Source organism: Choloepus didactylus, chromosome 16, assembly GCF_015220235.1.
Source record: "Choloepus didactylus isolate mChoDid1 chromosome 16, mChoDid1.pri, whole genome shotgun sequence".
Taxonomy (NCBI): Eukaryota; Metazoa; Chordata; class Mammalia; order Pilosa; family Megalonychidae; genus Choloepus; species Choloepus didactylus.
In genome coordinates, this window is record NC_051322.1 from 82,835,715 (window position 1) to 82,852,732 (window position 17,018).

Here is a 17,018-nt window from a genome sequence, read left to right on the forward strand (position 1 = left end):
ACTCAACATTATATTTTCTTCTTGTTTAGAGTTTGTGAGTTTCCATATTTTTTTTCCTTTTTCCAGATTCTAATTTGGAAGCTCAGAAGAGCTTGCTTGAAAGAAAATTTGATGGTGTCTCTATGGTTAGTAACATTGGGTTTCACTTATTTCACATTTCTTCCTGTGCTGTCACAAGAGAGTGGTCTGTGAGAATTCTGGAGATGAAAATATTTGTGTAGCATTATATCAAGCAAAACTTTGAAATAGTTTAGGTGTCAAACCACAGAATAAATGGAGAATTTTGAGAGCGTAATGATGAGGAGTGTGGACAAGTGAGTCAAAAACAGATGGTATGAAACCCCACTATAGTTCTCAAGAGCTGCCTGACTTTGTTTCAGGTATTTCTGCTTCAGGCTCTCTATCTCATATGTAAGATGGAAATAATGATATTAAATTTGCAAAAAGTGTTAGTGAGAAAAAATGAGATAAATACTTGAAGCATATTTCTCATTCTTCCTTCCATAAAGACATCTGTTGTCAGTATTTGCATTATTAACTTAATTATGAAGAGTATTGACAACCCCTAGTGACCTTTCTGTTGTAAATGATTAAAATAGAAATATACATAACCACACTTTTCTCAGTGCTGTGACAATGTGGAGTTCATGTCTGCACTGGAAGAACGACAGATCTGTCAGAGCCATGCAGCACAGATTTTTTTGCTCTCTGTGATTAATGTTAACATTTCTTCAATCAAAAAAATAGCTTAAACATTTTTAACAAGTCAGGTAGTAGCTTTAAATAATTTAATATACAACAGTTTTGAAAAGAAACTAAGGCAATATGGATAATTTCACAAATTTTATATAATAGATCTTTGAAGATAGGGTACTCTTTTCCCATAAATACCTCTGTCTGTATTCTTTCCCATCCCTAGCTCCAAGTTTGTTAGCAATCCCTAAACTAGCAACAATTCTATTAGATATCATGACTTATAGAAATGGTAAGCTGGGCTTATTTCTCCTCTCTTCTTCCTTACCAGGACGTCATGGAAAGACACATGCTCAGATAAATTGCACACTGGCTACAGAGTTTATTCTTGCAGGCCTCACAGATCATCAGGAGTTGAAGATGCCCCTCTTTGTGGTTTTCTTGTCCATCTATCTTTGCACAGTAGTGGGCAACCAGAGTTTGATTCTAGTCATTAGGATAGACACAAGACCCAACATGCCAATGTACTTCTTTCTTAGCCACTTGGATTTTGCCAAATTCTGTTAGGCCTCTGTAATTATGCCCAAATGCTTGGAAATTTCTTTCTTTCTTTTTTTTTCTTTTGTTTTGTTTTAAGAATTTCACAACACAGCTTCATAGAATTAGGAACTTATGGGATGTCACAAAGACTAAAATAAATGTCTCCTCCCTCTTAAATTCCAAAAAAAAAGTGAAACATAACATCATAAAATTTAATGTATTTTACTCTTAGCCCAAGGTCTAAACCAGAGACATTGGATTATTTGTGGTATTATACTGTGGGAATACAGATCAGTGACCTGAACCAAGGATCCAGGTTCACAAATCCCTGATTGGGTTTCCCTCCAGGAAGCCCATCCTCAGCATTTGCTCTAGTTTTCTCTTCCTGGTCCCCAGGAAGCTCATTGATCCCTTCACTAAAGAGGAGCTCTATTCCTCTCTTCTGTGGATGCCCATGATCAAATAAATTTAACAATGACCTTATATAGGGAGGCGTTACTAGGGAGAAAGGGCAGGGTTTTCATGTTTAATTTCTAACCTCCCTCTATGGAGAGTTCAATTCACATCAACAAAATTCATTCATTAATTTTTTTTGATAGCAGATGTTTTTTCTTATCATATTTTTTATTGTAGAATATAATATATATACATAGAAGTTATAACTTTACAAGTGCAATTTAATAACTAGTTTGAAAGCAACTTTAAATTATGTTACAGTTCTGTGATTTCATTTATTTCCTTATTATGAAATATAACATACATGCAAAAAGTTAATATCTTTCAAAGTATCATTTAACAAGCAGTTATATAGGATATTTCTAAAAATATGATGAGTTACAGTACCATAGTTTCAGTTATTTCCTTATTGTGAGATATAATAGATATACAAAAAGGTGAAAACTTTCAAATTATCATTTAATAGGTAGCTGTAGAACAAATTTCAAAGGATGCTATGGGTTATAGTTCCAGTTCCACCATTCCAATTCTTTCTTCTACTTATTCTAACACCCTAGCAACTAAGAAGAAGAAAGTTATATAGATTCAGTATTTATAATCCTTTGTTAAATTTCCTCTTGTCTGTTGTTACCTCTTCCTCTAATTTATTCACTTTCCTGTTCTTCAGGGATATCTAGGCAGTGACTACTCTAACTTGTTCAGGTTGAAAAGGAGTGTCAACATTATGAGAAAAGAGGACACATCTGGCTGATGTTTTTAAAGAGGCTATTGCCTCTGGGTTTTGGGACATAGTTGGCATAAGAGTTATCTGGAGGATTTAATTTTCTGAAGAATAAACTTAGTAAGTGAAACTTTCATAGAATCTCAGGGATCTTGTTATTCTTTAGGGTTTGTGGGACTACTGTTGAATTGGGCTTATCATTCAGTGGCCATTTGACACATCTAGCTGAAGTCTGCATAGGAGTAACCTCCATGACAGCATGTGGACTCTATATAAATTCTCTTAGCCACTGAAACCTTATTTTGTTGCCTTTCTTTTCTCCCTTTTGATCAAAAAGGCATTCTCAACCCCTTGTTGCCAGGATCAGGCTCATTTCCAGAATCTGTATTCCATATTGCCAGGGAGACTGATTCATCTGGGGGATTCTGTCCCATGTTGTGGGGAGGTTGATGAATTTATTTGCAGGGTTAGGCTTAGAGAGAGGAAGTCCACATTTGAGGCACAACAGAGATTCTCTGATGGTGATGCATAGGCATAATTATAGGTGGGCTTAGCCTCCCCTTTACAGCCATAAGTTTCACAAGAGCAAGTCTCAAGATCAAGGGCTTGACTTATAAAGTAGTGGGTTCCCAAGTTCACATGGCACATGTTATGTCCATGATAATCCATCCATATCTCATTCCAAATGACTATGGATTTTGATCTGTGCTGGTATCACATTCAGTTCTTCAGTTATGGTTGTCACATACTTCTTCCCTAGAGGAACATCTTCCACATTCCAGACATTTTCTTTCTAGGTCAAGGTATTCTCTTCTTCCCAGAATTTGATTTACTTATACTTCCAGACATATTTTGCTGTATATGTCAAAAATCATGCTCAATGTTTTACTTATTGGAAAGAATTAGTCACTGTCTTTCAGGGTCACAGTTGATGGGGTTATATTTAATAAGTCAAGTTTATGTCTGCCTTATTACACAAGCCTATTTAAGAGTTCAACAGATTATTGAGTTTCATGCCTAGATTTGAGATTTTGGTGTAATCCAAAATACAATTCATTACATGGTAGTCTTGAAAATCCAACATCAAATTAATTCACTTTGATAGAATGAATACTATGCCTGTACTGAAATTTATAAATTCATTAAAATGCATATTAAAGTATAAAATATAAATCAAATATAATTAAGCATTCTCTAAGTTTTTCTCTCAGCAGTTAAAATGGCCTGGGCCATTAATGATTAATTTCTTGTTATACTTGGACTTTGCATTATGTTCTGTCATTTGAAGTGTTTGTTTCTTGCCTGTTAAGCATCTTGAGTCCCAAAAGATAGCTCATGCTTGTGAGATATCATTAATTTTTTTCTCAGAAATTGTTTAAAATGATGTAATAGTAGATAAAGTTTCCAGAGGGACCAACACATCATACAAAATATACTAATACTTACATACAATGTTAACTATTGTTCCCACTCAAAAAGTTTGCCTTGAGATTCATTGGACTTTATTTGGTTTTGCTGTGGATTACTCAGAGATAACATAGAATGGGAAAAGATTCAAGGTAATCAAAGCAGTAAAAAGAGTTTGGAGCAACACAAACTTCAGGTTCATTCATTAAATTATACTACCAGTACATTTGCCACATCCTGCTAGGTACTAGGAATAAAACTGGGGGAAATATAGAACTATCTTTGCTTATTAAGAATTTAAAATTTAGATTAAGTTACAAACAAATAAACAGACCAATGAATTATTGGGTGTAACACTTGATCAGTAGTGAGAAGCTTCTAGAAGGAAGGTAAATTTCACCTGATGTTGAAATATAAGTAGAAAGCAAGTAGCCAACTGGAGAGGTGAAGATAAAGGGAAGAGTATTCCAACCAAGCTATGTACAAAATCCATTGCCATAAATGAGAAACTGAAGCTATGAAACAGTTCCCATGGTGAGAGCATGGATATTGCATGAGGGAGTGACAAGAGATGACACTCATATGCAAAACAGGAGCTTGCTTATCAAGGGTTGAATTAGTCACATTAAAGAATTTGGACCTTAAGGTCAATGCAGAAAAAAACAAGGTAAGATTTTGATGTAAGAAAGTGTACTCAAGCTGGCATAAGCATGAGACTGTGCAAGACTGGAGGCTACAATAAAAGGTATAGGTCAGTAATCCAGAAAAGTTGTGGTAAAGACCTGAATAAATAAAAGAATATAAAGAATTGTGGAAATAGATGTATTTGGGAAAATAAGATTAAATTATTAGTAGTCTTCAGGAAATAATTCATTATTTGTGGAAGGGGGAAGGAGATATGAAATATGTTTTCTTGGTTTCTGACCTTGATGACTGGTTGGAAAATGACAGCATTCAGTGATTTAGGAAATATATGCACCAAGGCTTATTCATGGAGTGGAGTGAATTTTGATTTGCTGAATTCTCTTTTAAACATGATCAATATCGGTACCTCTGAAATATCTAATTATCTGGCAAGCTGTTGGGAACCTGTATCCAGAGCTCAGAGTAAAACTGGCCTAGAGAATTAGATTTTTGCATCACTGGCATGTAAACAGCAATTGTCCTCATAGCATTAGATAAAAACTCTGAAAAAGAGTGTGCAATAAGGACATGAGCTGACTTATGTGGAATTCTAAAATAATAGCCTTATTTAAAACACAAAGGAAGCAGATCTACCAAGGGAGAACAAAAGTAGACATAAATATGGGAAAACATAGATTCTGGTGACTTTGAAACCAGAAAATAATAATTTTCTAGATGAAATGTGATTCAAATGGTGTCCATTGCTGGAGAGAAGTCAACTAAATAGACTTTATTGAATTCGGGGATAAGAAGGGTGTTGGTGAAATTGGTGAAAGTAAATGCAGTGCAATCCTGAGAAAAGTCATCAGCATACAATACACAGATATAAATGTGAAGGAGGAAGCCAGTGTTGGCAACCCTTCTAGCATGTTTTTATCTTGAAGGGGTGAAGAGAAGATAAAGGGTAACAAAGGTGAAGGTAGAGAAAAAGAAATCAGAGATTACTGGTGAAGCTTTTTGCATATATCTTGTTTTTAGATTGATGGGAAAGATGGAAAAAAGAGGGAGAATGTTACGTAAAACAAAAGAACATTGAGACTAAAATATAAGTTTAATTATTAGAAAGAGAACACCATCTGCCAAAATATTGTAAAGAATAGATTTGGAATCACGTAGGTTTTTGCAGCTGGTGACAAGAAGTTTAAAAGTTTTCCATTTTATTACTTTAAATTCCCCTCTGAAGTTGGAATTGTTGACATCTACTAAAATGCCAACTGCTACAGAAAAAGATGAAAGAAGTCCAGTGTTTTGAAATAGCAACACAGACTGGGAGACAGAAAGTTGATTCAGAAAAAAGGCAAATATAAATTACTATTTGATTTTGAATATGATAATCTCATAATTGCTCACTTTTTCCTGGATAGTGTTCTTGGTAGTCCAAGTGAATTGCAAAGAGAAGCACATTCCCCCAAAAACCCAAATGTTGGTGTGTCTGGAGGGAAATAAGGCAAGAAAGTTTAGGAGGTTGGCAAGTGTAATTGTATTAATAAATCATGGAGTCTAAGTTGTGTAGGGAAACAACTGATTAAAGAAAGTTTTATGATTGATAAGGGATAATTAGTGGGGCATGAGAAATAGTGATATGAATGAATAAACTAAAAGTTTTAATGTCACAACCAAGTTATAAAAGGGAGAAGCAGATGGTGAGGTCATAAAATAATGTTTTAAATTTGGATACTTAGCATTTGATCAAATTCAGATGAGACAAGTTCCAAGATGGAGTCATGGGTGTGGGAAACTCAAATGGATTGGAGGTGGGGTCACTGATAGCAAGGTAGCATGATCTGAGAATCTATATTATTAAATGTGTGGCCTTCCTGGGCATGGATGACAATATTGTGGAAGAAAGATAGAATGATTTCGGTGGCAAAGTCTACAGTGAATTAAAGGGAATGACTGGAGAGCTATGATTGACAACAATAAAGATGGATATAAATCTCAAATCATTAGAACAGTTTGTACAAATGAGAGATGTACTAATAAATTTGAAACAATGCCTACAACATTAATGATGACTTATGTTGCTTCTCAATTTTGAAATATGTGGAGAGTTGCATATTGACCAGTCTGCAGAGATGTGGACTGGAGAGAAGCAGGTTTCAAGGGAAATCCAGGTTTCAGTTTAAGACGAGAGAATTAAGGGATTGAAGATGTTGGAGAATTTGGCAATAAGAGAGCAAGTGCTACATAGGTTTCGATACAGCATAGATATGTAAGTGCTAGAGAGAAAAAGGGCTACACAGGACAATGATTTTTAGTCACAATTGGTGAAGCAAAGAGAAAATGCATTTCAAAATATTACAAACAGAATAACCATCCACATTCTTCACTATGATGGGATTACACACATGTTTCTGAAGAGTAAACTTCATTTTAAATAATATTAATACTATTAAGAGCTAAATCTCATTTAGCATATAGCATGATATAAGTAATCATGAAAGCACATGATGTGAACTAACTCAGCTTGCCTTTCCACAGTTGTTTTGACCTCTGGTTGATAGAGATATCTTTCCCTCTCTGGAAGATTATTTGCATAAACTATAACTTGAAGTTAGGGAGTCAAGGATGGACCAGTTAATGAGTTATTCCTTCTCTACCACATGCTTGTCATGAAAAATTTAGAAGACCTAAACTTTCAGACCCTGTTTCACTGATAGTGAGGATGATAACTGTACTGCCAGTCTATATGGCTGCTGTAAAGATAATCTGAGATTAAATAGTGAAAAATGAAAATCAAATTTACATCTTTTCTGCTGAAGTAAATATCATTAAAAGGTATCTCCTTTTAATTAGCCAGAAACAAGTTTACATTTTACAAATTCATTGTAGAGCTTTTTCCTTCCCTTGCTTTGTATTTGGATCTTTGAAGGCACTTGGTAAATGTGTTTTCTGAATCATTTGCTTTGCTGTTATTGTCAATCCTGTTATGCATATTTCAAATAAAGTAGATGTGCCAGTTTGAAACTGTCATGTACCCCAGGAAAGTCTGTGTGCTTTAATGAAGTCTTGTGGGGGGCAGACTTATTATGGGTGATAACTTTTGATTAAGTTGTTTCCATAGAATTGTGACCCACTCAACTGAGACCTTTCAATTAGATTATTTCCATGAAGATGTGACCTCACCCATACAAGGCTGGTCTTAATTAGTTTACTGGAGTACTTAAGAGAGCTCCAGGCTAACACAGATGTCAGATGCTAAGAGATGCAGATGGAAAGATGTTTGGAGATGCCAAGCTAAGAGATGAAGACCTGAGTTTGCCCCAGAGTAGCTAAGAGAGGACCCACAGATGCTTAGAGAGAGATGCTCTTGGAGAATGAGCAAGAATGCACAGGAGCTGAGAGAGAGAAGCTAAGAGAGACAGAAGCCCAGAGACATTTTGTAGAATACAGTTTTGAAACCAGAATCCAGGAACAAAGGACTGGCAAATTCCAGCCACTTGCCTTCTGATCTGAGGTGTTCCGGACACCATTGGCCTTTCTTCAGTTAAAGTATCTTCTTGTTGATGCCTTAATTTGGACACTTTTATGGGCTTAGAATTGTGAATTTGTAACCTAATAAATTCCCTTTATAAAAGCCAATCCATTTCTGGTATTTTGCATAAAGGCAGGTTTAGCAAAGTGGAACAGTAGGCTATTCACACTTCTGAAGTTTTTCTTCTACTTTAATTCACAAATACCACACAACAGTTAAAGACAAACCAGGAATTCCAGAAAAGTCAAAGAATAAAATCAAAATTCACATAGTGATTAATTTATAGTCTAGAGAAAATCAGTATTCAAAATGTTATTTCTTATCTTTCATAAACAAATATTCACCTTCTGGAAATTTCATAAGCAAACAAAAAATTCACCTTCTGGATCAATTTTTTATTTTATTATTTGTTTTAAATAAGAATTTTCAGATGGATTATTATAATCTTATATAAGGTACTCCAAATACCAATAATTAAAAAAAAATTGTTACCTGTTTCAAATGATTCTGAAACTTTAATTTCTCTTATTAAAATGTGACATATTTTTCAGTTGTGTACATTTTTAAATAAAATATCTTCTTTCTACTTTAAAAAATCCCCTTAAAATTTCATGCTTTGTAATTTCTACCTAGAACAAACATCTTCATTCTGAAAGAAGAAACTAACTTGAGAATAACAGACAGAACCATCAGAATTCTCCTTTGAATGTGTTCAGTATAACATTACTTTGAGTAAGAACCATATCCTAACATCTATTTGAAAATTGCCTACAGAGTCAAGAGTACTCATAATGTATGTTCTAGAAGGATTCACTGTGGAAGAATTGTACATGTATTACATGCCAAAGGCAATCATTCAGCAGTGTCTGAGTTTATCCTCTTGGGAATCACAGATAATCCAGAGCTTCAAGCCATTCTCTTTGGTGTCCTCCTGGTGATCTATTTAGCTAATGTCATGGGCAATGTTGGTTTGATTGTACTAATCCAAATTAGTCCTCAACTTCACACACCCATGTATTTGTTCCTCAGCCATCTGGCTTTTGTTGATTTTTCTTTTACTTCATCTGTCACCCCAAACACCTTGGCAAACTTTATGCATGAAGTTAAAAGGATAACATTTTATTCCTGTGCCATTTTGTGCTGCTTTATCTCACTTGCAGTTTGTGAAATGTCCCTGCTTTCAATTATGGCATATGATTGGTATGTTGCCATCTGCAACCCTTTACTCTATGTCATTCTCATGCCTAGGAGACTCTGTACTCGAATGATTGTTAGCAGATACATTTATGGATTCACTGTGGGTCTTGTTCAGATGATGGTGACCTTCTGCTTGTCTTTTTGTGACTCCAGTATGGTGAACCACTTCTACTGTGATGATGTTCCTTTGATTGCACTGGCCTGCTCTGACACTCACATCAAAGAGCTGATGCTACTTATCACAGCTGGGTTCAATACCCTCTGCTCTCTTCATTGTGCTAATTTCTTATGTCTTCATTCTTTTGGCCATTCTAAATATTCACTCTGCTGAAGGAAAACGGAAAGCCTTTTCTGCGTGTGCTTCCCACCTGACTTCCATCACAATGTTTTATGGGACAATCAGTTTAATGTACCTACAGCCCAAGTCAAGCCATTCTCTAAACACCAATAAATTTGCTTCAGTGTTTTATGTGATGGTGATTCCCATGCTAAACCCATTGATCTATAGCATGAGAAACCAAGAGGTAAAAATTGCAATGAGGGGATTTATAGAAAAGTTGTATTTGCTATCAAACTGAAGAATAACTGGACAGGGATTAGCCACTTTGAGTTGTGTCTTTTCTAATGTCATAATGCTGCTAATGAACAGAGCCAATTCCCTTAGTTCAAGTCCTCAAACTCATTTTTCTGATGTATATCTCCTTAGTTTCATGGAGAATAAACCACAGTTTCATTCTTAAATATTTCCATGTGAAAGGCATATTGTAAATTTTACTTCAGTTGTTGAACTGAAAGGAGAGAGAGAGAGAGAGAGGGAAGGAGGGAGAGGGAAGGGGGAGAGAGAGAGAGAGAGAGAGAGGGAGGGAGAAAGAAAGATATCTTAATCCTCTTTGGCCATGACACCCTCCATCTCCTCCAACCCCTCACTCACCCACCTCCAAAAAAAAAATCACATATTGGGAAATAGTGGCTTCATCTGAATGATCTGTGCTACTGAGAAATTTTGGATTGTATTGAAATTGATAACCACATAAAATTATGGGAAACATGCCAAATTTTAATACAGGAATTTTGGGTTTGGACACTATGGATAATTTCATCTGGGAAGGATAGCAGGAACAGAGTTACTTTAATATCAAGCATTTAGTGACACTGATTCTGTATCAGTTTAGATCACTGGGGCAGCTTCATGCCATTGTAATTTGCTGCCTTTTCTATGTTTGTAAGTGCGTGATGAGGAAATGCACCCTTCATTAAAACAGGTTGGCTAAAAATTTTAGCTTTTCCAGTTAATAGCTTTCAGCATGGGTAACTTACTTCACATTTATGCACCTCTATTTACGCATCTACTAAATGAAATGGTAGCTTCTTTCTCTTAGGTTGTGAGGATCAAATGACATGATACATATAACAAGTTGTGTACAGTTTCTGGCACATAGCTAGGGCTTCATAAACTGCTATTATATTTCATGATTTGCAATATTATTATATCAATGATTCATTGGATTTCACCTTAGGTAATGGGGTAATTGCCCTTTAGGATGTAGTTGCCAACTATTTGAAAATATGCTTAATTTTAAAACCAACAAATTGAAAATTAAAAACCAAGGAGTAATTTCCTGTGAACTTTTAAAACAATTTAATGGTTTTAAATTTATTTCTCCATGTCAACGAACATAAATTAAACTGAATTGTTTTAGGCATCTCTACACCTGCTACACAATATTATTTAAAATATGCATCTTTTTCTTGAAAACAAAGCATCATTCTTGAAACAGGTAGTAAAGATTAGCTTAATAAATTATGACTGTTTTTCAGTTCCAAATTTTTCAAAATAGAGATAAAGCTATTGAATGCTTTTGTGTCAGGTGCTGGAAGAGAATTTTAACTGTGCTGCTTCTGTTAATTTTCATAATCTCAACTGAGATGGATATAATTCTCCATTCTGTAAAGAAAAGATTAAAAAACAGTTTATGTAATTTATATATATATACACATATCTAATAAATGAAAGAACCAAGATTAAATTCAGGTTTTTCCAACTTTGAAGCCCAATTTTAAATGAATTTCCTATACTTCCATGAACAGTTTGTACAATGTTAAGAAGTTCTTAATAGTGATTCACAAAAAATAACTCAAAAACCAGGTATAAATTAAAAGTTTTCACAAGTTCAGAACCATTAGAAAGTTATATAAGCCTGAGTCTGGCACAGAATATACACATAGGCTCTACAAAGGACAGGAAAAAGAAAGGTCACCACATACAGAGCAGAGGATCTTCTGCCTTTATCACCTTCTTACCTCTCAGTGATGCTGACTCACTCCTAAGGTGTCTGAGAATCTCCCACTCCCCCACAGCCTTTGGTGCTGTATCAGTGACAGCAAGGCTTTCTGAGGCTGAGCCAGAGCTCCTCTGGCACCTTCACTCTGGGGTAGGAGCCCAGCTCATGAACCCTCAGCCACAACTCTACTCTCGACCCATCTGGCCAGGACAAATGGCACGAGGAGCCATGAGACTAACCAGCAGAAGTGATATGAGCTGGGGTGGACTGGGCAATTGGGCTCCTTGGCAGATGCTGTGAAATCATGACAGGCTTGAGCTATGCTCAGTGCTGGGGGACAGGAGTTTTCCCCAAGGAATGACATAAACCAAGCTCACATGCTAAAACAAATCATAGCCTAACCAATTCCACTTTGATAGCTGGACATCACTATTTGCTATTATATAACTGCTTTATAAAGGACTCTTAACAACTCTGAGGTCTGAGGTATACTTTTATTATGTGATTCTTAGGGGAAATGATCTCTAACGATCCTCCACATGTGTGATTACTTATGTAATACAATGCCAACATTCTATGCTCAATTTACTTACACACTGAAATAAGTGCCAAGGGCAGGCATAAGGGAAAAAATTATATATAATTGTTAGTGGCTTTTCTTCATAGATTGCATTCTAAAATTTCTCTGAAAATATGTAGATGGAATATGGGCTCCTCTGACACAGTGCTTAAATAAAAATGTATGTAAGCAAATATGAGGAAATTATAAACAAAACATACAGACAAGTATAAGTTAAACTCCATTGAACACTTAGATTCTAGATGCATTCCTGAAAATCCTGTGCTTCTACAAAATGATTTTGTAATTAAATTAAAACATGTTTTAAGGGAATTGTAACATAATGCATTTTTACATTATCCATTTGTTGTGTTGTTAAAGTGATTAAAGACCACATAATTTATATATTTTGTAAATCTTGATTTCTGCATATTGAACATGAATGCATGTGAGTCTACAGCTTAAGTAGATAAAGCTAAAAAATCTCATGAGTCTAAAGCTTTTAATATCAATGTCCCAAAACAACTGCTTGATTTTTATTTAAATTAGACCACTAATAAATTTTAGATACAAAAATGTCTTGGTGATGCTCATGTCATTGACAATAATAATAACCAAGTTGATATTTATCAAGCTTCTTTAGGTGCTAATCACTATGCATATCTAACCTGTGAGGTGAGCAAATAACAAATAACTGGAACTTTATTATTAAGTAGTAGTAGCAATATTCACATTTAGGCTGAAATCTTTCTGAAATTGGTCATGGTCTTCTCCAACCTTGAATTCCTCCAAGGAGTATCTGTTTGTCACCTTTTTTTTTTTCAACCTCTTGATTCTATCTATATCCAGACTTGAAAACATCATAGGCACCAAAGGAGAGATGAAAATACATACTTTACTGAAATAAACCAGGAGATAAAATACATAAAGTTGATTTTGAGGTTTGGCCTGGGGGACTGGCATTTCAAAAGTAGAACCCATCTTTTTAGAGAAATTCCTAGAGAAAAATTTTAGAGGCTGCACATAACAGTTTCTGCCCAGGAAGAGCTGAATAACTTATCTATCAAACACAGTTGAATTTCTTAGTCTCTGAGGAAAACCAAGGTTAACTTAGAGGTGATTGCAAATAGTAGGGAATTAAAAATGCATAAAGACACAAATCTTCAATTCACTTAATGCTTAAATAAGTCTATAAAGCAGAAAGGTACAGTGAAACCTCACAAGACCAGTGTGCCTCAGGTGGATCAAGTTCGATAGACATGAATTTCTTTACCTGTTAAAAGAGACACTGTCTATGATGCTTCTGTGTGCTGTGTATGTAATATGTAAGTTATGTGTCTCTTCCTATATAAATGCAAATAGCATGCCTAAGTGTGTGATGAATAGAAACACTGTATTTCTCTGTTAACCCTGCTTTAAAAACCTGAGAGTTCATTTAAGTCAAGTTTCTACAAGGACTTCATGACAGCACAGCTGAATTATTTGCAAATAAGGGCAGAGGAGAAAATAATCACAATAATCACCTTGAAATGCAAAACCCAAGCTCTATCCTATGTGATGGCCACAAGTATTAAAATATAAAGAAATAACTGAAAATGTGGAACTTTAATTCATAACTTCTATGACATTTGCTCTCTAAATACTTGTTAAATGGCACATGGAAAGTTATCACTTCTATATATATATGTTATAGCCCACAATAAAAAATATGATTAAAACAATAATAATATTAAATCACTAATTTCAAATTATTTTTTTCTGTAATGTCAAAATAACAAAAGTACTTTGATCACTAACTTTTAATTGCATGTCATGATCCTACAAGAATGATTGCATAAACAACAGGTACAGAAAAATGATGTCACAACTTATTTCTAATTAAACCAATATGCAAATACATTGAACTTATTTACTTAAAAACACAATTTCCTATCAACCATGTTCTTCCAAGTAGTTTTATTTAGAACAAAAGCAATGATTGTTGCTTTTAAAAGTCTGATAATGATACATCAAATCCAGATATTATAATTCCTTTTATTCATAATACTACAGGTAAGAAATCAAGTCAGATAGTCTTGAATTTGAATTTGGGATTTTTAAATTGCTAGTTATATGATCTTAGATAATTTATAAATAATTGAGGTCCAGAAATAAAATCTCACCCATCTCTTAGTCCTTTTTGCTTAGAATAAGCAGAATTACTTGAGTATATGCCTAGCAGATAGTTGAAAACAGCCAGACTTTGCCCCTCTTGCTTTAAAGACTGATAAACCTTTGAAAATTCAATGAATTAATATTTAATTATGATAAGATTTATATATCAAATATTTACATAACAAATTCTTAGATAGTCCTATTATCAATGAATAATGTTCTAAATATTTCATAAATATTGTTTTATCCTCAAACTACCCAAGAGGTTGGGTCTTATTGTTTTCCACAGTTAGAAACAGAAGCACACAGAATTTAAATCCATTGTCCAATTCTGCACAGCTGATAAGTAAAGGAATTAGGAAACTCAAGCAATCTTGTTCCAGAATTCAGAGCCCTAAGAAAAACTTGCTGCTGCCTTTTTTGGGGGTACACATGTGTAAGTTTGTGTGTGCCTTTGTTTCTGTTTTGAAATAATTTTTGGAGTCTATAAAGGCTGACTTCCTCAGAACTCTTTAAATCATACTGACTTTCCAAAATTGGCCTTGGGACTTGTAGAAAATATCAAGATCTGTTAATGGAACTCATATTTCCAATTGGATGTAAAATAATTATAATAAAAGCAAGCAAGGGAATTCTTAATTTATTTACCAGATTTTCTTTATTAAAGCATTTTTATTATAATTTTCTTAATTGCAGTGTCTTTAAGGTTTAATGACCTTTATCCAAGGCTTTCTTTGAGGCTTCTTTCACCTCTTTGTTCCTTAGACTATAGATTAGGGGGTTCAACATGGGGATCACCACAGTATAAAATACAGAAGCCATCTTATCTGTGTCCAGGGAGTGGTTTGATTTGGGCTGTAGGTACATAAAGATCAGTGTGCCATAGAAAATACTAACAGCCACCATGTGGGAGCCACAGGTGGAGAAGGCCTTGCATCGCCCCTGGGAAGAGTGGATCCTGAGGATGGCGGCAGTGATAAATATGTAGGAAATGAGGACTATTGAAGAAGAACAGATCATATGAAAGCCAGCAAAGGCAAAGATCAGAATTTCCTTCATGTGTGTGTCTGAGCAGGACAGAGCTAAGAGGGGGAGGTCATCACAAGAGAAATGGTTAATTTCATTGGCCCACAGTAAGTTAGATGGAAAGTGATAATGGTATGGAATAGGGCAACCAGAAAGCTGTATATGTATGGAATGGCCACTAATTGAATGCAGACTCTTTTTGACATCAGTACTGAATAATGCAGGGGATTACAGATAGCTACATAGTGATCATAGGCCATGGAGGCTAAAATGAAGCACTCAGTGATCATGAAGGTGAGAAAACAGCCCAGTTGTGCTGCACAAGTATGGAAAGGAATCATGTTGCATTCCACAACAAAATTCACCATCATCTTTGGCGTGATGGTAGAGGAATAACAAAGGTCAACAAAGGCCAAGTGGCTGAGGAAATAATACATAGGCATGTGGAGTCGGGAGTCAATTTTGATCAAGGTAATCAATCCAATGTTCCCCAGCACTGTGACCAGATAAATAACTAAAAATACCACAAAACATGGGGCCTGAAGCTCTGATCAGTCTGTGATTCCCTTGAGAATGAATTCTGTCACATAAATGACGTTAATTTCAGCCATTTATTCTGCGGGATTTTGCTGCAGTTGAAGAATAAAAACAACACATCTCATGGTCCACAACTGAAGGGAGGTAATTACCAGTGTCTTGTCACCTTGAATCATGTCATCATGTGACAAAAATGGACCTTACCTTTCTAATTACAGGCCATTCTTGTTCCAGAAAGACAGTCTTTTATTTTCAATATCATCTTCTTATGAATTATTTTGCTTTGTAATTTTCAAAAATAAGGGAGGTATTGATTAAAAATTAAATATCATCTGAATGAAACAAAGTGAGAAAACCACCACTAAAATTTCACTGTCTTTGCTGCTGCTGTCTTTTCTATCTATGTATTTATATGGCAGCACAAAAAAATATGTAACTCTTAAATGGAAACATATTTCTATTCCCCTATTTTCCCCTTGGCTGTATTTTGCACATCCTTAAAATATTAAAATAAAATAATTACATATGTGCCATGAAAATCAATTTACTATATCCCCTCTTCCATTTATACAGAATTTATGCTGTAGAAGCTAAAAGAAAATTGATCAGAGATGTGGAAAGCATCCAATTTTATTTATATAGGAATTAAAGAGTGAGGTTTTCTCCCAATTTGAAGTTTACCATATTTTTGTGTTTATAGACAAAAATGATAACAAATCAAGTAGTTTATCAAATAGCTTATAATTATAAACTTCATGTAGATAAACATCTTATCTCATAAACTTTGTCAACGTATTTCTAGGATATATAATATCCAACATTCAGAATACTAGATTTTTCTTTTACCACATATCCTAAGGAACTATTTAGCTTTAAACAAAGTTTTATGGAAAGGTATATAGGCAGATGGGGCCCTTGATGCATGTTTCCCAGTAACTGTACTTATTTGTATTTCTAACAGACCTAAAAAAGAACAGGCTTATTATGCCCAATATTATACTCTGAATCTTATTTTTGCTCCTTCATTTATTTTCCACAAAGTAGACTCTTAAAATATTAACAGAAAGTCTCTAGAGAGATCTCAAGTCTAACCTGTCACATTTCAGATTTAAGTTATCATTGTTATTACATATGTTGTAATTGAGTGTTGTCCCAATCAGACACCATATTTAGTGCAATATATGAATTACTTCACTATGGATAAGCTCTCATTAATCCTTCATCCCTGATTAACAATTTAAAAACAAAAGGTGTAAAAATAAAAATCTGGCTTTTGCCTATTATTGC

At 34.6% G+C, this 17,018-nt stretch overlaps 2 protein-coding genes across 2 annotated transcripts; one reads left to right on the forward strand and one right to left on the reverse strand.

The window, feature by feature from the left end:
* Positions 1 to 297: 297 nt before the first annotated feature.
* LOC119511388 (olfactory receptor 5AL1-like) lies at positions 298 to 9,751 on the forward strand. Its single transcript, XM_037805790.1, is given in 3 exon segments — positions 298 to 314; positions 8,751 to 9,443; positions 9,445 to 9,751. Coding segments are annotated over 3 exon segments (1,017 nt in total).
* A 5,125-nt stretch (positions 9,752 to 14,876) lies between these two features.
* On the reverse strand, positions 14,877 to 15,805 carry LOC119511389 (olfactory receptor 1038-like). Its single transcript, XM_037805791.1, is given in 2 exon segments — positions 14,877 to 15,295; positions 15,298 to 15,805. Coding segments are annotated over 2 exon segments (927 nt in total).
* Between the last annotated feature and the right edge of the window lie 1,213 nt (positions 15,806 to 17,018).